General features: G+C 46.3%; 1 protein-coding gene across 2 annotated transcripts in view; it reads left to right on the forward strand.

The window, feature by feature from the left end:
* GRIN2A (glutamate ionotropic receptor NMDA type subunit 2A) overlaps positions 1-21,841 on the forward strand; it is a 207,542-nt gene that overhangs the window by 150,467 nt on the left and 35,234 nt on the right. For both annotated transcript variants that reach the window (XM_060282391.2, XM_088656648.1), the window contains exons 5-11: positions 2,049-2,163; positions 6,054-6,259; positions 8,751-8,919; positions 9,067-9,220; positions 11,183-11,308; positions 12,814-13,043; positions 15,348-15,508. In XM_060282391.2, the coding sequence (XP_060138374.2) occupies positions 2,049-2,163; positions 6,054-6,259; positions 8,751-8,919; positions 9,067-9,220; positions 11,183-11,308; positions 12,814-13,043; positions 15,348-15,508 (1,161 nt within the window). The remainder of the gene's footprint in view (positions 1-2,048; positions 2,164-6,053; positions 6,260-8,750; positions 8,920-9,066; positions 9,221-11,182; positions 11,309-12,813; positions 13,044-15,347; positions 15,509-21,841) is intronic.

Genomic DNA, 21,841 nt, shown 5'->3' on the forward strand with positions numbered 1-21,841 from the left:
CTGTACAACTTTCATAATTGTTCCTCCACCCGCTTTTGCCTCTGTCCATTCCCACCACTGACATTTGACCCCCCCCCACCCCCAGAACATCACATGCAAAGACCTCCTGGAGCAGCAAAATGGTTTCCCAGTCTTGTTGTCAGGAGACCTATGTGGAACTGTAGTTAAAGGCAGTTCGGAAACGGCAATGGGTCCAAAATGCACACACTGGAGCACTGAGTGGAGGCACACAACTGGATCGAGCCATGTGGATCTTCATTCATTGCATATTTGTTTGCAAGTGTGATACAAGTCCCCGTGCTATTGGCCTGAGCAATCAAGGATGAGGATGTATTATGAATCACCGCCTCCCCTATGAACCAGCCCTGGGCCATAGCTGCCAAGTACCCCGTTTTCCCCGGGAAACCCCCGTTTTTACTTACCTTTTCCCAGTGGTCCCCCGTATCACTTCGTCTCCCGTTTTTCTCCGTTATTTTCTCCTGCCGGCGGCCATTTTTCTTTCTTTCTGATTTGCCCTTCTAAGGGCACCAAAAATGGCCGCCGCCGGCTTCAAAAGTCGCATCTACGCATGTCCGGAAGTGCATAGACGCAACTTCCGGTGTCGGCCATTTTTGGTGCCCATAGATGGGCAGAGCGACACCGGAAGTTACGTCGACGCAACTTCCGGTGTCACACGGCTGCCGGTCCCGGATTCTGCAGTCCGGGACTTGGAAGGTAAGCCCTGGGCTCCACAGTCATATTCAGAAGCCTGTCTCTTCATCCAATCACCAGTAAAGATCTATTGTTTGGGTACCAGAGGCAGAGGCTTTTTGGTGGTGGGACGAAATTGTGGAAGAATCCACCTAGCGTGCCCTCTCTCTTTCTCGCTTTCTCTTTCTGCTTGGAATTTGAAACTTCCTTGTTCAACGTTTAGCGGCCCGAAGCCTTCTGAAATGGTCCCTGCTCTGCTGTTGTTACAGTTATAGGTGTTGAATTGTGTTCTTTCGCATTTTGCTTCAAAATCTTTGAATGAGCGATGCCCTTGACATTTGTAAGCTGCGCTGGGGTTTATGGAAAATCCAGCTAAAGATCTAAACAGGTAATAAATTCTCATCAGATCCCACTGGGTAAACAAGCGCTACTGCAGCATAAGCTAACGGATGCTTGGCTCAAATGAATAAAGCCCGTCTTTTTACTGTCAACAACCATTTCTTCCTTTCTGCATCCCGGTATCACACTCCTGGTGGCACTTATCTGCAAAATCACAGATGCGGTTTTTTATCAGGATCATTATTGTGTGCTTTAGGTGCATTATTTTCTGCAACAGGCTTCGTTTCCTATCACTAGCCCCTTTCCGAAAGCACAGGCACCTCTCTCTATGGGACAGAGCGCAGATTGAAATCCTGGATGTGCGCCGCATGGACTGTTAAATTAACTGCGCATCGTCTTACACATCTGCTCACTGCTGTACTTTCCTTGCAGGTCCAGCCATAAATGATATTTTCAATCTGGCCACAGTTTGGCCACTCCTTTTCCGAAGGTCCCACAGATATTGTGAAGTGGGGGGACAGGGACGGGGACGGGATGATCTTCTCGAATGTGCTCTCTGTCCGAGACACTCCCCTGCCCTGGCAAATACCAGGGACTTTGCAGCAGCCCAGCAGAAGCGGTGGATGCTCTCCAGATCATTCAGACTTGCTCATCTCTCATAGTCTAACTTATTATGTGGAGGGATAAGAAATGGCCGGCGTTTTGCAGAACTGGGCACATCAGCATAATAGCTTGGCTGCCACTTCAAAGGAACAGGCTCTTGGTCCCTTTAGCCCTGCAGGCTTTGGCTGCAAAAACCACACTTGCAGAGTAATTAAGCGCCGTCGATCTGAATGGGACTAATTCCCAAGCGCGTACATGGCGGGTTGGGTTTCAGCCCCCCAAAAAGAGGGGCTTTAGAGCAAAGAGAGGATTTATGGTGCATGCTTCCTCGGAGCTAATCCAATGACTGAATTAGCTTGCTCATTAACCGTCGGACAGCTCATTAATTTCCCTTTGAACGTTTCCTTTCTTTCTAGGTTTATGATGAATGTGACCTGGGATGGCAAGGACTTATCCTTCACCGAAGACGGCTACCAGGCGCACCCCAGACTGGTGGTCATTGTGCTAAATCAAACCCGGGCGTGGGAGAAGGTAAGGCCTTGGGGCTCACGGAAGAGGAGCAGAAACAATTCCACGGTTCCATTTCTTAAAATAGCTTTTGAATTTCATGCACGGAGCACAGAGCTTGCACTGTTTGCTTTGTGCCTTGCCGTTGTCTTCTGCAAATTGGCGTCTTTCCCTTCCCTTGATACATATTACCCAATGCATAGGAATGTAATACAAGCCCTGATGGATCAGGCCAATGGCCCACCTGACAGTGGAGGTAGACCATAGCCTTCATGGCATGCATATTCATAAAACTACAGAAAGAAGGTTTTTCTTGGTGCAACCTGCTATGTGGCTAGGGAGGGAACCCTGGCGCAGTGACGGAGCAGAAACCCCCCACTTCCAGTTAAATGGACCATGTAGCAGGGAAAGACCCCTGACTGACACCCTGGAGGTACAAAGCTGAGCCTACCATTAGGCAGGTGCTAAGAGGGAGGCTTGGGATGCGGGTGGCGCTGTGGGTTAAACCACAGCCTAGGGCTTCCTGATCAGAAGGTCGGCGGTTTGAATCCCCCCGACGGGGTGAGCTCCCGTTGTTCGGTCCCAGCTCCTGCCGACCTAACAGTTCGAAAGCACGTCAAAGTACAAGTAGATAAATAGGTACCGCTCCGGTGGGAAGGTAAATGCTGTTTCTGTGCGCTGCTCTGGTTTGCCAGAAGCGGCTTAGTCATGCTGGCCACATGACCCGGAAACTGTACGCCGGCTCCCTCAGCCAGTAAAGCGAGATGAGCGCCACAACCCCAGAGTCGTCCGCGACTGGACCGAATGGTCAGGGGTCCCTTTACCTTTACCTTTAAGAAGGAGGCACAGAGAAGACAGAAGACATCCGAAGGCAGCCCTGTATTTTGGAGTTTTTAATGTTTGGTGTTTTATTATGTTTCAATATATGCTGTAAGCTGCCCATATATATGCTGTCAGCTAGCACTCACCTCCTTACCTTCTTATTTACAACCAGTTCAGTGGGTGGCAATGTTTGGCAGATAGGGCTAGAGACAGCAGAAGAACAATTGTGGATGTTACCTTTGTAATGTCAGCTGTGTTTCTGCACACATTTGCATGCCATACAGACAAGCAAGATGCATTCTCAGAGTTACAACACATACTCCATGCAAACTGCGAAATGTGACGACAACCTACATTTCTATGCATATAGGAGGACATGTAACATGTAGCTGGTCCCTTAGTCTTCCTCTTTCTCCAAAAAAGAAGAAGAAAGGGAGCACTGGGATTTGATTTGAGGATGGTTCCAAATGACACGGAAAGGCTTGGATTTTAACTCAATTTAGCTCTCAATTAATTCACTGTTGCAGCGCGGCAGTCCCATCTGTAAAAAGCTGGCGTCCTTATTAATCTCATCTGTAACTAAACATGGAGAGAGAGAGAGAGAGAGAGAGAGAGAGAGAGAGAGAGAGAGAGAGAGATAGAGAGAGATGCGAAGCAGTGTTGCTGGTCACATTCAATCATTTCTATATACCATTTACTGTATAATTCTTTGCCTGAGTCACATGCTCTCAAAAACCTTTTACCGTGCTGCTCAAGGGCCATTTTAACTTTGAGAGAATGGCAAGATTCTCCATATGGGCAGCAATTAAAGCCGGCATGCATTAATTCATGGTAATCATGATTCTTGGTGCATAATAGCAGTTATGTGTAAGAATGCTGGAGAGAGAGAAAGGAAAGAAATGGATGATCGTCAAGGGCACACAGTTGCTTACGATGCCCATTAGATGAGTGAGCAAATGTGCAGTGAGTTGAACAAAGATTGAGCCAAAGTAACAAGGGGGACTGGTTTTTTGGGCCGGCCCTGACAACAGGCATCAGGGGGCCGTGGCCGATATCCCCTGCAGTCAGCTCGGCAGCTAGAAATGGTGAAGAAAATGGCAAAATGGATTGAGACCTCGAAGAAGCAACTTCCTTGAAAGGAAAGCCTAAATTGGGAGTAGCCTCCTGGTGTTGTTAGACTACATAGCCCATCATCCTCTGATCACTAGCCATGCTGACCAAGGCTGATGGGAGCTGGAGTTCAATCACATCTAGAGAGCACTGTGTTGTTTACCCTGGGGCTAAACATTTGGGTATGTCTTAGTTTGGGCATGGGGAGGTGATCAAGAGTGGTGGTAGAGACAAGATAGGGGTTTATAGAAATTAGGCATGGTGGAGAAGTGGTCTTAGACCATTTCTTTGTTGGGTTAGATCTCCAGTGAGAATGAATAAGGGAAAGGGCAAAATAACACCTTCCCCTCAAGGCACTACAGTTCCCAGAATTCCCTGGAAAGATGGATTGATTGTTAAACCATTTTGGGAATTAAAGCTCCTTGAGGGGAATAGGGGGTCTCCTACCAACTCTCAGCACCCCTAACAAACTTCAGCTCCCATAATTCTTTGGGGGAAGCCACAACTTGTTTAAAGTGGTATCATGGTGCTTTAAGTGTATTGTGTAAATCGCTACCATCTATGGCAGTGTAGAATTGGTTCCTTGTGGTGGGGTGGTTGTTGTCCTTAGATTGTCTTCCATGAACTGTGTTGGCGCTAATTGAGAGAATCAGCAACTAGACCAGGGTCGCCCAGTGAGCTTTGTGGCTAAGTAGGGGATTTGAACCCTTGTCTCCCAGGTCCTAGTCCAACACTCTAACCACTACACTGGCTCCCTTTCCACCCCAAATATAGCAGAGGGCCTCTTTTAAGATCACTCATTTGGGTCGCTGAAGCCTACTGTCCTGATCAGGTTTCCCCTCATACATGCCACTGGCCCGCCTCATCCCCAGCCCGTTGTGTTAACCTGATTAACAATATACTGTTGCCTTCCTTGAAACTGTTCTGCTTCTGGTAATCGTTCCTTCCATTTCAAAATAGCATGGAAAATGGACACCCCCTGCAAAAGCATCCATCATCTTTCTCAGCCAAGGCTTTAAATGCTCTTTTGAAAATTAGCGCCCACGCTCCTAGAGTGGAAGGGTCTATGAATATCTTTTATTGTGCAATAAAGGACAATATTCATTCCCAAGGACTGATTAGCAGCTTTGCATTGTGTGCCATCCTTGGGGAGTCTCATTCCTTTTTAGTTTTATATTCAGCCTTTCTCTGTTCCTTCAGATGACCGGCCAGCAAAAACCTGCTTTAATAGGTTGCCTTTTTCTCTCTCTTTTCTGCAATGAATTCTGGTGGTTCGGTGGGGATTTAGTGGGGCAGCCTGGGCAAAGAGGGGACAAGGAGCCTTTGACAGTCCTCTGTATCTTATCAGGAGTATACATGAGGCCTTCCGTTACAGAGTATTTAGCCCAGTATTGTCTGCGTTGACCGCTGGAAATTCTCAGGATATTTCTCACCCCGCTGCTACCCAGTTCTTTTAAAACTGGGATTCTGGGAATAGAATCCTTGCCCTTCTGCATTCAAAGCAGCTGACCCACCACCCAGCTTCAGGTGTTCCTGAAGAAGATATGAGGCAGCTGCACAGTAGGGGCAAAGGCTGTAGCTCATGGGTAGAGCATCTGCTTTGCAATCAGAAGGCCAAAGTTTCAATCCCCAGCATCGCCAGGTAACGGTGGCTAAATTTCAAGAATCACATTGCCATTATATGTTATTTTACCTCATTCATTCCAGTGCAAGGGAAACACAATGTAAAGGTGGTTGTGGGCAGCGAGAGGTAGCTGATTACGTGTTGTTTGCAGACCAAAAGCAACAGTGCGTATGCATCGAACTTCAATGCAAGCTGCTTAAAATAATAATAATAATAATCTGCAGACTGTTGAGGAAACAGGGCAAGCTGCCCTCAAGAATGGGGGGGGGGATGAGGAACCGATATAAGCTGAAATGGGCAGCTTCGCCCATGCTGAGATCAACCGCCTCTGAGCTGTGTTCACGTCTCCCCATTGCAGGTGGGGAAATGGGAGAACAAAACGCTTCTGCATAAGCATTCGGTGTGGCCCAGGTTCAATTCCTTCAATGACAGCGAGCCGGACAACAACCACCTGAGCATCGTCACCCTGGAAGAAGCCCCTTTTGTCATCGTGGAGGACATGGACCCTTTGACGGAGACGTGCGTGAAGAACACGGTGCCCTGCCGGAAGTTTGTCATCATTAAGTAAGTCCGTAATTTCCTCACCTTGATCGTTAAAGTGCTTTCCCCAGAGAAGTCCAACCCCATCCCCCATCCCCCGCCCCCCGGGCAGGTGTTGAAAAGCCAAAGGCTGAAGGCTTTAAGTGTGAAGGCCAATGGGTTGGATCTCAGCTTTCTGCTCTCCAGTTCCACAGCCAAGCTGCATCTGGCCTCCAGTGGCCACTGAATCCAAGCCCTGCCCCCTCTCGAAAGTCACCTGTCTTCAGAGGTGGCACCACATATGTGGAATATCCTTCCCAGAAAGGTGTGGGAGACACTGAACACTGAGCATTTTAGGAGAGGCCACACCAGATGGGTCGCAGCAATGCTGTTGCTGCCATGCTGAATTCTAGCCAGGGGCGTAGCGAGGCGCCGCAACACCCGGGTAGGTGCGGCGTTGCTACGTAACGAAGCATGCATCGTTACGTGGCGGGGTATCGCCCCCCCGCGCCTCCAAAGCCGCGCGCCTCGCTCCAGCTACAAACTCCAGGTAAAAAGCCCGCTCAGCGGTGCGGGATGCTGCACATGCGTCATTATGTGGCGGGGTATCGCTGCCCCCCGCGCCTCCAAAGCCGCGCGCCTTGCTCCAGCTACAAAACTCTAGGTGAAAAGCCCGCTCAGTGCGGTGCACCCGCCGCACTGAGTGGGCTTTTTACCCAGAGTTTGTAGCTGGAGCGAGGTGCGCAGCTTTGGAGGCACCGATCGTGGGGCGGGGGTGCAGCCCCAAGTGACACCCCCTCCAGGGTGGTGCCTGGGGTGTACCGCCCCTGGCCCCCCGCTTGCTCCGCCCCTGATTCTAGCTTAGACTGACCAGACAAAAGGAGCGCTTCACACATGTCTGGACTAAAATGCGTTCTTCTGATGGAGGTGCCCATTCTATCCATTTCCATGAGTGTTGCAATGTGGCTGGAGAAAGCCATGAGATATTTTAAAACAAGGTCTGTGTTTCTGGCCAGCCATATGCCCTGCCTTCCTATATCTGTGCCTCTGTTGAGAGAGCTCTGTATGAAGCAAGGGCACTTTGCTCATTTCCAATTTATTCCTAGCACAATTCCGAGCACAATTCAAAGTGTTGGCGTTGACCTTTAAAGCCCTAAACGGCGTGGGCCCAGTATACCTGAAGGAGCGTCTCCACCCCCACCGTTCTGCCTGGTCACTGAGGTCCTGTACCAAGGGCCTTCTGGTGGTTTCCTCATGGCGAGAAGTGAGGTTACAGGGAACCAGGCAGAGGGCCTTCTCAGTAGTGGCGCCTGCCCTGTGGAATGCCCTCCCAAAGAGATAACTAACGACCTGACATTTAGAAGACATCTGAAGGTAGCCCTTTTCAGGGAAGTTTTTAATGTGTGACATTTTGATGTATTTTTAATCTTTGTTGGAAGCCGCCCAGAGTGGCTGGGGGAAACCCAGCCAGATGGGCAGGGTACAAATAATAAATTATTATTATTATTACTAGAGCTTTCAAGATTCCTCCCATACTGCAAGAAGCACTGCTTTTCAATAGCTTCTCAGCCTTTCAGTGTAACAGCCACTGCTTTTCATTTTGTAGTAACACTAAGACATACTACTCTGTGAATTGCCATTTCGGGATTCACAATGTGCTTTATTAAGTTTAAATCAAATGGGTTCCATGTGGTGAGTCTTGGATCTGGGCCAGCTGAAGACCACTGTTTTACGAAACTCAGGAAGGTATCTGTTTATAATACCCATATAATAATACCACATATAGGGTGGTATTCAGTTAGCTTTTGCTCAGAATAGGGTAAAGGGGGCCCTGACCATCAGGTCCAGTCGGGGTTGCAGCGCTCATCTCGCTCTATAGGCCGAGGGAGCCGGCGTACAGCTTCCGGGTCATGTGGCCAGCATGACAAAGCTGCTTCTGGCGAACCAGAGCAGCACACGGAAACGCCATTTACCTTACCGCCGGAGCGGTCCCTATTTATCTACTTGCACTTTGATGTGCTTTTGAACTGCTAGGTGGGCAGGAGCTGGGACCGAGCAACGGGAGCTCACCCCGTTGCAGGGATTCAAACTGCTGACCTTCCGATCAGCAAGCCCTAGACTGTGGTTTAACCCACAGCTCCACCTGGGTCCCTGTTTGCTCAGAATAGACCCACTCAAATTAAGGGACATGACTTGTAATTAGGTCATTTGATTATTGTGACGGAAAATGTAAGAAGAGCTGTGCAAGATCAAATTGCAGGTGTTTCTAGTCCAAAATCCTCTTCCACACCCAGGTGATGACTTCCTGAATGCCCAAAGCAGCATGTGCAGTCAACAGGCATCTCCTGCTATTTCTGTGCAATTGACATTGAGATACACTGCCTCTGAACATGGAGGTTTTCCATAGACACCCCAACTAGAAATACTCATGGACAGACCTGCCCTCCTAACCCAAGTGTTTGCCTACCCCTTTTAAAAGCCAAAAGCTCCCTTTGGGTTTCTTAGTTCGTTAGCTTTTGTTTGCTTGCCTCATCAGCAACATCACCAAGGAAGGAAAGAACGTGAAGAAATGTTGCAAGGGCTTCTGCATCGACATCCTGAAGAAGCTCTCCAAAGCCATCAAGTTCACCTATGACCTCTACCTGGTGACCAATGGCAAGCACGGGAAGAAGATCAACAACGAGTGGAACGGAATGATTGGGGAAGTAAGTTATGTTAGGTAAAAGAGCTCTTAAGTCAAAAGTTGGCCACACACAAACATTCTGATTTTGCCTGAGACGGGACGGACCTCCCTTGGTGGACTGACCTTGCCTGTCTTTTCTCTTTCTCTCTTTCTTCTCTTTGGGCATCAGGTGGTCAAAAAGCAAGCCGTGATGGCCGTGGGATCCCTAACTATCAACGGCGAGCGTTCAGAGGTGGTCGATTTTTCTGTGCCCTTTGTGGAAACGGGCATCAGCGTCATGGTGTCTCGGAGTAACGGCACGGTGTCTCCATCTGCTTTTTTAGGTACGTCCCCTCCCGTTTTCCTGTTTCTACAGACTGATCCAGCTTTATCTCCCCCCCTTACCATATATTTTGACAGCTTTCATTCTCCCCCCCCCCCCAAAAAAATGCACAGTACGCTTAGCAGTTCCATGACACATTTCTGTCACTTTTTAAAAAATTGCACATTTAAAAGTTTGGAGAACAGACTCGTCTGCTTAATATAGTGCTGAAGATGGGGGCCTACTTTCAGCCAGGGAGCTAGAAACTTCTTCTGCCACATTTGACGTGTTCTCGGTGCAGTTCTTTGGATGCTAGGCGGTCACGAGCACCAGCGCCAGCCTGCTCTGCGAAATCCCCCAGGGCAGGGTGAGGATTGAGAGATTAAATGGTGAGGACGGCAGATCTTCAGTCCTGAATGGAATATGGATGTGTGTCTTCAGATGCTGCAGCAGAAGCAATGGACTTGCGTTGCTATTAGAGCATGTTTATTTCTTTGGTTTATTTCTTTATTATTTATCACGTTCACATCCCACCTTCTTCCCTCCAAGGAGTTCAAGGTTGTGCAAGCCGTTCTCCCCCTTTTGCTGCAGGTTCTCCTTAACTTTATTGCCTTACGCCTCCCTCTCTGCTTTGCACTTGCCTTGGTTTCCGCGAAGCTGGATTTTTGTTTGCTTTTGCTTTAGCATATTTGGTGTTATTGCATTATGTTTTGCTAGGGTTGTTGCCCCTTTTAAGTTTCAGTAATACGAAGCATTAAAATAAAATCGTAAAAGCCAGAGGTACACACATCTTGGAAACCAAGCCTTATGAGGAATGGTTGAAGGAGCTGGGTATGTTTAGCCTGGAGAAGAGGAGACTGAGAGGAGGTATGAGAGCCATCTTCAAATATCTCAAGGGATGTCATACGGAAGATGGAGCCCAGATCTCCTGTCCCTTCCCTTCTGTTGTTGTTTTAACTTTGGAAACTTTATTTTCATATTTTTTAAACACTTTGCTTGCAGTCTGGCTCTCCTTCTGAAAACTGGCATGCATTGGCATCTACAGATATACTTTAGCTCAGTGGTTCCCAAAGTGGGTGTGGTACCACCCACAGGAGGAGGTGGGATTAGCTAGCAGGGTGCTAAGAGGCAAGGGGGTGTTGGAAACATAAATGGCTATTAGCTTTTGAAAAGCTGATATCCCTGGATCAAGTTAATCAGTTCTGTCGAATCAATTTACACTAAATAGTTTTAAATAGCTTTTGAATAAATGTGGAATTGATTGCTGTTTTATTATGTTATTATCTTCCTTAGTGGCTTGCGCAAACCACCATTCTGATTAATGCTTTTTTTTTTTTTTGGGTAGGGGGACACGGGGGATGAATTTATGGAACTAAGTTTGGGATCTGCATCAGCTCATACAGTTTTCTGCAAATTTGCCTCACCATGGTGCGCTTGCCCTCCAAGTCTTTCGATGGCACTGGATGCTTGCAAGCTGTATTTCTCCCAGCTGAAATAGAACCTTGATCTGGATGTGTCCTAATTACGGAGGCAAAATCCCAGGAGATTGTTGTCTCCCCCCGCCCTTCCTCTCTCATCAAGTTAACCTAACCCGACATCTCCCCATGTACTAGCATGCATCCAACTGCAGCACAGATCTTGGTGACCCTGAGCAAAGTTGCAAGGTGGGGGAGGGGCTTTGTGTTTATTATACCTCTCCTCTGCCCCCTCGGTTTCTGACATGGGCGTTCTTCCCAGGCCAGATCCCTGCATGGGACTCGTCTCCTGACACTCGCAGCTCAAGATGCCCTGCTGAGGGGTCTCTCTCTCTCTCTCCAGCCTGCATTGCGACTCCGGGGAGATGTAGCCGTGTTGTCAGATTACCTGCTGCTATTTTGGTTCTTAAAACACACACAAAATCTCCGACGAGCAACCGCGTCAACGCTTCCTCCCCTCTCCCTGCAGAAGGCTGCTTGTTGCAACTCACGCTTTCCTCTTTCCGCAGAGCCCTTCAGCGCTTCGGTCTGGGTGATGATGTTTGTGATGTTGCTTATTGTATCGGCCATCGCCGTCTTTGTGTTTGAGTACTTCAGCCCCGTGGGCTACAACCGGAACTTGGCGCAAGGGAAAGGTACGACTCCTTGTTCAGGGAACGACTCACCAGAAGCTTCCTTCTGTCTCCTCTCTTGCCTCTTTCCCCCCCTTTGCACCTCCTTAACCCCATTTTGGCTTCTTGAGAAACAATTAGACAGCACACTATGGAAGTGGTCAGAGTGTCTCATTTAATATGTGGCCTATAATGGACTAGTTCTTTGTGGGCGACTCTCGCTGTCCTTGGCTGAGATGGGCACATTCTTTTGCGCAGAGAGGGAGCCCTGAGATTAGCTGGCGCAGTCTATTTCCTGAAAGTCCTTCTCAAAGAAAGGACTTCTTCGGGCAGTGCACAGTTAAATGATGGAACTCATTCCTGCAGGAGGGCAGCGATGACCGCCAACCTAGATGGCTTTCAAAGAGAATTGGACAAATTAGTGGAGGAGAGGGCTGTTGATGGCTGCTAGGCATGATGGCTATGCTATGCAGCGACGGCAAGAGGCAGAAATGCTTCTGAATAGCAGTTTCTGAAAACCACAGGAGGAGAGAATGCTCTTGTGCTTGAATCCTGCTTATGGGTTTCCTGCAGGCATCTGGGTGGTTACTGTGAGAACAGGATGCTGCACTAAGATGGGCCTTTGGCCTCATCCAGCAGCCTGTTATTGTATTCTTAGCCTGTTGCCCCCCCAACAAAGCCTTGGGGTGGTGCTCCAAATTTGTTGGCACTAGGGATGGGCAGATATGTCAGTTTCTCTGTATTCTTCCTTTTTCCGACCTGAAGCCCAGTTCTCTGCATTTCCAGGCCAGTTTGTGGTTGTTATATTTCATAGTTCCCTTGGTTGAAAGAGGTCCTTTCTGGGAACTGTAGCTCTGGGAGGTGAATGTAGAAGTCTTGCAACAACTCTCAGCACCCTTAAAAAGCTACAGCACTGAGAATTCTTTGGGAGAAGCCATTACAAAGGCACCATAGAGCTGCAAATGTACGCCATGCCCGCCAACATTTCTTTGATGAAAATAGGGACATCCCATTCCATAATGAAAATTTTGCTTTTTATACCCCACACTTCTTCCTGGGTTTGCCCCAGCCACTTTGAGCAGCTTCCAACATATCTAAAAACATAAGAAAACATTGAACATTGAAAAAACTTCCCTACACAGGATTGCCTTCTGGTGGCTCGGAGGTCAGATGCCCTCCAACATTTCTCCGATGAAAATAGGGACATCCTAAGGAAAAGTGGGACATTTTGGGATCAAATCAGAAACTGGGATGACTTCTCTAAATCAGGAATGTCCCTGGAAAATAGGGACACTTGGAGGGTCTGGTTTGGTGAGAATGTGGCCTAAGTCATACTTAGAACAGACCCAGTGAAGCCAGTTGACTAAAAATAGTTGTAACTAACGGAATCCCTTCGATTTTTTGAGTCTGAGTAGGACTTGGGTCAGCTGCAACTTGCTACAACAGTAGCGACATCATGGTGAAGACCTCGGTAACCATTTCCTTACAATGGATGCCTTATCCTAACGTCGGTTCTTTGTGACTTGCAGATCCGCACGGACCATCCTTCACAATCGGGAAAGCCGTGTGGCTGCTGTGGGGCCTGGTGTTTAACAACTCTGTGCCGGTTCAGAATCCAAAAGGGACCACCAGCAAGATCATGGTGTCCGTCTGGGCTTTCTTTGCAGTCATATTCCTGGCAAGCTACACAGCCAACTTGGCCGCATTTATGATCCAGGAGGAATTTGTTGACCAGGTGACCGGCCTCAGTGATAAGAAGGTGAATTTCATCTCTTGTTTCTCTCCCTATTCCTCGGGCTTGTTGCATTAGTGGTGAGAGATGGGATGGATAGGAGAGGGAAGAAATTGGGTTCAGTTCTCATTTAAAGGCATACCTACCTAACCCGCACGCTATGGAACAGTATGCAAACCGAATCACAGCCATCCTTTGAAATTTGCATTTCCCTGGATTTTGCAAAGCTGTACTGCAGCCCAAATCATGCTGTTTTTTAAAAAGCGTACATTTGGGTAAATTGTGTGTAAAAATGCATACATTAGTGAAAATAGGATACAAAAATGCATTATATTAGGGGGAATTGCTTTGCAAAAATGTGTATGTTAAGCAAAATTTCAGGCAAAAATGTGTGAATTAGGAGAAAACCACCCTAAAATGCTGGTGAATTTTCACGAAACATTTTTTTTTAAAAAAAAGCACACTGGTGTGGAAATAGTGCTTTGCTCTTTTGCAATCTGAATTTTAATACATATGTTTTAATTCTTTTATACTATAATTACTTTTTCATGATGGTTTTTTACAAGTTTTTAGCCTTCTATATTTTATCTGTGTTGGTTTTAATTTGTGTAAGACTCCTTGAGTCCCAGTCTGGGGAAGATGCAGGCTATGAATGTGGAGAACTGAATTTAAACTAATCTGACAGATTCAACATGGAGTACATGATTAGAGATCTGATTCTCACACTGAATCTGCCCCAAACGCACTGGCTCCCAATTTATTTTCTGGAGTCATTTCAAAGTAGTGGTTTTGACCTATAAAGCCTTCCTTGGCTCAGGACCTCAGAGACTGCCACTCCTCACATGAGCCAATCCAGACTCTGCTGTCTTCATTAGAGGCTCTCTCCATGGAAGGTGTGAAGGATGGAGACTCAAGAACATACCTTTTCAGGGGTGGCCACTGTTTGTGGAAAGCTCTTCCCAACACTGTCAGTTTTTGGGTGTTCCAGACCTTTGGTAGCTAAGTCTACCTCCAATTTGACTCATCACTTTTAGTGGGGTGGGGTAGGACTGTGTGGTTTGATAAACGTTTTAGGAATCTTGTGCATTGCTCTTTAGAGCAACTACTCTATTCCGAACTTAAAAATGGAAAGTGTAATGCTGGTGGTCAACAAAAGAGGTTTAAAGACTGTCTCAAGGCATATCTGAAAAAATGTACAGTGGAACCTCGGTTTACGAACACCTCGGTTTACGAATTTTTGGTTTACGAACCCATCTGGAACAGATTAATTCACTTTCCATTACTTTCAATGGGAAGGTTCGCTTCAGTTTATGAACGCTTCAGTTTATGAACAGACTTCCGGAACCAATTACACCCATGCTTCGGGTTAAGTACGCTTCAGGTTGAGTACTCCGCGGACCCGTCTGGAACAGATTAATCCACTTTCCATTACTTTCAATGGGAAAGTTCGCTTCAGTTTATGAACGCTTCAGTTTATGAACAGACTTCCGGAACCAATTGTGTTCATAAACCGAGGTACCACTGTAGTATAAACACTGACAACTGGGAAACACTGGCCTGTGAGCGCTCCAGTTGGAGAACAGCCTTTACCAAAGGTGTTGTGGGCTTTGAAGACACTCGATCTCAGGATGCAAGGGAGAAACGTGCTAAGAGGAAGGCACGCTTGGCAAATCCACACCGTGATCAACTCCCGCCTGGAAACCAATGTCCCCACTGTGGAAGGATGCGTGGATCCAGAATTGGCCTCCACACCGTCACTTACGAATCCATTGTTAAAACCGTGTTTATGGAAGACAATCTTATTCGGCTACGAGTGATCGCCAAAGAAGAAGAAGAAAAAGAAGATATTTTGCCTTTCAATTGATTCCATCCATTTGCATTTTTCTGCTTAAGTTCCTTTGAGACTTTGTATGAAAGTGATTGACGCATGTATTAAAATAATCATCCTCTCCAGAATTTTAGTCAGTACGCTGTCTGGGAACAAGTATTGAGGACACCCCCCCTCTCTCTCTGCCTGAGGGAAAGTTGTTCCCAGTCAAAAGTTGTCAACATGCCAAGCTAGATGGAGCGGTGCTTTGACTGGGTGGAATGCATTTTTCCATTTCCTTCTGCAAATAAGTTTCTAAGCACAAAGAATCCCAAAAGTGTTAGGTGGACCAATGGTCTGATTCTGTAGAAGGCGGCTTCCACTGATGAGGCCACAGCTCAGTGAGAGAACATGTCCTTTACACATAGAAGGTTGCAAGTCAATTCTCTGACATCAAACCCATTCTTCCATGTGTTCAAAGACGGCTTTCTTAGTTTGTCTTTCTCCTTCCTCCTCCTTTCCAGTTTCAACAACCATACGCCTATTCACCTCCTTTTCGGTTTGGGACTGTCCCAAATGGGAGCACGGAGAGAAATATCAGGAACAACTATAAGGAGATGCATGCCTACATGGTGAAATACAACCAGAAAGGAGTGGAGGATGCCTTGGTCAGTTTGAAAACTGGGTAAGTGGTGTTTTATTTTTTATTTTGAACCATGTATGCTCCACTTTTCTGATGTCCAAAGTGGTCAACCCAAAAGAGTGAAAAATGGACAGGTATTTGTTTTATTGAATGTCCCCAGGTCTGCTTCAAAAATTCCCAGATTCAGGATATTGGGTAGCAGGATTGGGAAATGCATGATGGGAGAGTAGCTTGATGTTGCTCTGTATCTGGCCCACATGTTTCTCCCCTTGTCACAGCCCTTCCTCACATTACGCCCCTACTGGGCCTGCTTCTCTCCCTCCATGAATGTTTCTGCCTGCCTGGAAATGTGTCCTTGAAATCTGATCGTGCCTCTTGCTTTCCTGGCTGGAGAATAGGGAAAGTTGTGTTTGACTGCGTAGAAAGTAGCCTACTACACTCGAGGCAAGTCATTGGTGAAATTTATGGAAAAATGGGATTGATATAAATCATACATGCAAAGGTTCGTTGTCTACCGTGTTTCTCATATTATAAGACACGTCTTATATTTATTTTTTCCTCAAAAAAACACACTATGGCTTATTTTCAAGGGATGTCTTATTTTTTTCCTCCTCCTCCTGCCGCGGCCGGCATTGCTGCTGCTCCTATCACTATGTCTTATTTTCGGGGTATGGCTTATATTCCTTGAATGCTTAAAAATCCTGCTATGGCTTATTTTATGGGGATGCCTTAAAATATGAGAAACAGGGTATGCAAGCTTTTGATTGACCTTGGAGATTGGACGAATTAGGATAAATTTCAACTTCTTACCGTGATGCACTATGTATTAGACAATAGATATAGAGATCCTTACCAAGTTATGTACATTTATTTCAAATGCAGGATATACATCAGGAATTGACAGGAAGTCCAATGGGGGAAACAGGGGATGGGGTGGAAAGGGGGAGGGTGGGGAGAATGTAGGTATGTATTTGTACAAGTTGATATATCTCGGGGGTTTTTGTATCGAAATATTCTGTAAATTTCTTTTATTAGAATGCAATAAGTTTTTTTAAAAAAATGTAGCCTACTGCACAAAGGCAAGATTTCATAGAATCATAGAGTTGGAAGGGATACCAAGGGTCATCTAGTCCAACCCCCTTCAATGCAGGAAGATTTACATTCATTACTTCTCCCACTTTAGCCTCTGGCCATGCCCACCACTGGCATGGCCCTTGGAGGGTTGCCCAGAAGGGAATTGGGCCCTCAAGGTTGACAAAGGGTCCTTATCTCCGAGTTAAACCATTCTGATGATTCTCCTCAACAAATGCTGCCTTTCCTTTCTTAGATCTGCTTTGACGGAGATACGTATGGAATGAGCATATGGGAATACAATGAAATCTCTATTGCTGCGGCTTTTGACTACACACTGGCATTTGGCCTTTCTGCCCAGTGCTTAGCATTCTGACATAATTGATTTAATTCTTATATGTCTAGGCTGAAGAGCGGCCATTACAGTCGCTTGGCTCTGGTTTGCTTTGTTTGGCTGCTGAGTCTGTGTTGCTGCCCCAGCCTCTGAGGAGGCGGCACATGGGGTGGGAGTGGTGGAAACAACACAGATGTAGAAGATGTCCCTATTTTCATCTGAGGAAGAATGGAGGTGTTATGTACTGAGCTGAATCATAGAACAACAGGATCCAGAATCAGCAGTCTGATTGGTCCGCAGGAGCCACCCCACCCAACTCCAGGTGGAAGTGAATCCGCAACCTGATTGGCCTGCAGGAGCAGCCAATCAGGCAGCTGGCAGAAGTGAATCCGCAACCTGATTGGCCTGCAGGAGCAGCCAATCAGGCTGCTGGCAGAAGTCAATCCACAAACTGATTGGCCCACAGGTGTAGCCCTGAAGTAGCCAATCACGCAAAGCCCATTGTGTAAATAATGTATATAAGCAGATGGTTTTGGGAAAAGAGCATGAAATTCACTCTCGACTCCGAGTATATTTCAGGAGGGTATGTGATACTCAGTATCAGGCAAGAAAGAGGTTCTTGTGAACCTTCAGTGTTACGTTCCAGGGCTAAAACCACTCGGTTCCAGCTGTGGCAGCTGCTTTTACCTCCCGTCCTCTTGACAGTGCGAGCCATTCATTGCCGTTGACGGATCTCCTCGGCTGCGGCTTCCTTTTCTTAAGTGATTTCTCAACGTGGACATCCCAAGGTGTCTGCATCGGTTTCCTTGACAGACACCTTCTGCAGCAGATGGTGCAAATCGCCTGTCATGTACGGTCTTTTCATGATCAATACACAACAACTGCTACAGTCTCCTAAGGGGATGAGCTTTGGTCTCGGGGAACTTAAGGAAGGATTGTGAGGTGAGAGAAAAGCTCTCCACCAGGGCCTTTAGCGTTCGGGCACAGCTGCCTGGCATTTATCAGAACGTCTGCTGTTTTTAGTTTTGTTTTTTAAAAGCCAATTCTACACTTCTTAGTATTGGATAAATGCCTTCATTGTAGAGTTTTTAACTCTTGTCACATGCTTATTTTTCCTAGGCAAGTCTGTTCAGATATATAGCTTTATTGGGTTGACCCCAACTAAGTCCTACGTAGAGTAGATCCATTACAGTTAACGGAGCCAAGTTAGTCAGGTCTCTTAATTTCTGTTGGGTCCACTTGGAGTAGGACTGGCAGGATAATCAAAGAATCGTAGAATGGTAGAGTTGGAAGGGAACCCGAGGGTCCGACCCCCTGCAATGCAGGATTCTTTTTTAAAAAATGGATTGTTTTTAATCTATATTTTGATAATTTCAGAATGCCTGTTTGTTTTCTTTAAGTCTGTCTTCATTTTTTGGGTACTATTTTATGTAAAACGCTCAGATTTATTTATTTTTTTAAATGGCATGTCTAGAACTTGCTAAAAATAAATAAATAAATAAATAAATAAATAGAAATAGAATTTGTAAGTACGACAGCACTATAACAAACAAACATGGGAACATAAGTAGAGTCTCACCAGGAAAGGTTGGGAGATTCACCTAATCTGCACCATTGCACAGATGTGATGCTGGTCTATTTTGGAATCCACTCTTCTGCTCTCTGCCTTCAGGAAGGATAGAGACAAAATGTGCAATACTATAGCTAACAGGGAGGAACACAATGAGACAAACGAGCTTGGCTGCTGGATCAAAGCAAAGGCCCATCTAGTCCAGTCTGCCAGATGCCAACAGAAACCATCTTTTTCACAGTTCACTTTTTAAAAATTATTCCTTAAAGGAGATTAATGTTGACGTTTCTTCTTTTCTTGCGTCGTCTATTACCATATCAAAGAATTGCCTCACAATGACTGGTCCACGATAAAAACAATGCCAGTCCTTTAGAAGGCGTATGTGGTCTTTGTCGACATTCTATTCATTGCTCACAATAGTTTGGGATTCAGCCTAATCCCCGGTGCTGAATAACGTATCGGGGCATTGAGCCAATGAGCAGGAAGAAATATTACGAGTTTGGCAAGATGATCCATAACCCATCGATGTTGTGGGCTTCCATGGGTCAATGCCAGTTTTGGTCCTGGCATTTTGAATTACTGGGCTAGGCTTGAGGATGACAAAACACCTCAATACTAAAAAGAGCCCTGCAGGTTTAGGCCAAAGGCCCACCTGGTCCTGCAGAACGTTCTCATAGTGGCCATCAAGATGCCCATGAGAAGGCCACAAGCAGAATCGGAGTGTTGTGGCACACTTTCCACCTGTGATTCCCAGCTGCAGGTATATAAAAGCCATACTACCTCCTGCAATGCAGGTAGGACGTAACAATACTGGCTAGTAGCCATTGATAGCCTAATCCTCCACCAAGTTGTCAAATCCATTTTGTTTTTTTATCTATAATTTTTATTTATTTTCCATTTAATTATATACATTCGCATCATCATTATTTACTTTATTCCCTGGCTCTTTAGAGCCTATCAACTTCCTTCCCTCCCGCCTCATGGCTTTCAAAATTAACCTTTATATCATGGCATTATGTATGTTTTCCAATTCTAATTGCACTCATTATAAAATGACTTATAACTTAAATAAATGTGGAAAGGTAGGAAATTTCTCATTACAAGTCTTCAGACAACCCTGCTAGTGCTGTTAATTGCCTACAATGATATAAATTTACTCCAGTCCTTTTGGAATACTTGCTCTTGCTGGTTTCGGATTTTTCCGGTCTGCTTCGCCAGTTCTGCAAAGTCCATCATCTTCACCTGCCACTCTTCTTTCATTGGTACTTCTTGTTGTTTCCATTTTGGGGCTAAGAGAATTCTTGCCGCGGTTGTTGCATACATAAACAGCCTTTTACCTTCCCTTGCTATCTTGTCACCCACTATCCCCAATAAAAAGGCTTTTTAACAAAAGAATTTTAAACATTTTCTTTAACTCATTATATACCATTTCCCAGAAAGCCTTTACCTCTTAACAAGTCCACCACATGTGGTAGAAGATACCTTCCCTTTCTTTACATTTCCGACACTCATTGGTTTTTGTTTTGTACATTTTAGCCAGTTTGCCTGGTGTTAAATACCATCTATACATCATTTTCATAACATTTTATTTAAGTGCACTGCATGCAGTAAAATGAATACCTTCCTTCCACCACCTTTCCCAGGATTCTAACTGAATATTATATCCAATATTGAAAGCCATCCAAGCTGGTCGCCATCACTACCTCTCCAGCAGCAAATTCCACAGTTCACCTACAGGCTCTGCAAAAAAAAATATGCTTCCTTTTTGCCTGTCCCGAATCTTCCAATGTTCGGCATCTTTAGGTGGTTCTGGGTGTTGCCCTTCCCAAAATTGCCACATTCCCTTAAGAAGAAGAAAAAGCATATGTGTTTCAGCTGATGCTCCCAGATGCCCTGCAAGACGCGTTAAATATGGACACGGTGTTTAATAGATTAGATTATTATAGCAAATTTCTTCAGGGATTGCAGGGAGCAGGCATCTCAGAGCCTGCGGACACAGATCCAATCTATACTCAATCAGATTTGCTGCCTGTGGAAAGAATAATGCAATGAAGGCTATTGCAAGGTGTCACTTTGAACTTCGCCCTGACTGATGTTTCTTATCAATGTCATAATGAGCCCCTGGAAAGGAAGGGAGGGAGGGAGGGAGGAAGATGCCTCCCTTCCCTGAAGACTGAACCAATTTCTCCTTCATTCCCAGTTACCTCTAATGTAGAGAGAGTACCGGGTACCAGCAAGGGAGTGCCAGAAGGTCACATTTGGTTCCTGTTTCTGAGGTTCCTCACCCCTGTAATAAAGGAATGGAATAGGGGCTGGATGGAATCCTCTTTTCCTTAAATCAAAGAATTGTAGAGTTGGAAGTGACCCCAAGGCTTCATCCAGCCCAACCCCCTACAATGCATCTGTAAGGGGGTGAGAGTATAGGGAACCTCCCCCTCTTATCAGGAGCAGCTCCTCCCCAAGCAGCGATGGAAGCGCGGGGTTGGAAGGGGCTAGTCAGGAAGCGGAGAGAGAGTGCCAAGTCTCTGGCAGCATGGGAGAGCCCCTGCTCCACAGGCGGGAAGAGAGAGGGGTGGAAAGGGGGGAAAGGGAAAGGAAGGAGCGTAGACCCTTTCTCCCGGCACCGGATTTACGGAGGAGGAGAAAGGGGAGGAGATTCACTGTCCTGAGACTATTATGTTGGCCGAAATTGCTCAGAGGGGCAGTGCCGGATTCTGGATCGGAATGAGCAGACATGTTTCCCACACCTCGTTACACTGTAAATAGAGTGCACCAATAAAGACTGTTAAAAGACAAGCATGTGGAAGGTTGTTACTCTGGAGTAGTCGCAATAACCCCTGACAGCATCCTTCACAACTAAAGTTGTGAGAGGTGGCCATCCCATCTCTATTTTTGAACCTTCCAAGGTAGTCCGTCCCACTGTCAAACAGCTCTTATTGTTCCTAATGTTTAAGTGGAATCTCCTTTCTTGTAATTTGCACCCATTGGTTCAGGTCCAATCTCTGGAGAAGGAGAAAACAGGCTTGCTCCATCTTCCAGGTGATGGCCCTTAAGATATAAAGGCCCAGCTGGCCTCGGTGGCCCAGAGTGCCTTCCATCAGCTTTGACAGGTGGCCCAGCCGTGCCCCTATCTGGCCAGGGGTAGCCTAACTACTGTTGTCTATGCTCTGGTAACCTCAAGGTTAGATTACTGCAATGTGTTCTACATAGGGCTACCTCTGAAGATGGTTCGGAAACTTCAGCGAGTGTAGAATCCAGCAGCCAGGTTGGCTACCAATTAGTTTCTGGGCCCAATTCAAAGTGCTGGTTTTGACCTACAAAGCCTTAAACGAGAGGTCCGGAGGGTGGCAACATGAGAACGGGCCTTCTTTGCAGTGGCTCCCTGCCTGTAGAATGCTCT

Source organism: Zootoca vivipara, chromosome 13 (genome assembly GCF_965207765.1).
Source record: "Zootoca vivipara chromosome 13, rZooViv2.hap1.1, whole genome shotgun sequence".
NCBI lineage: Eukaryota > Metazoa > Chordata > Lepidosauria > Squamata > Lacertidae > Zootoca > Zootoca vivipara.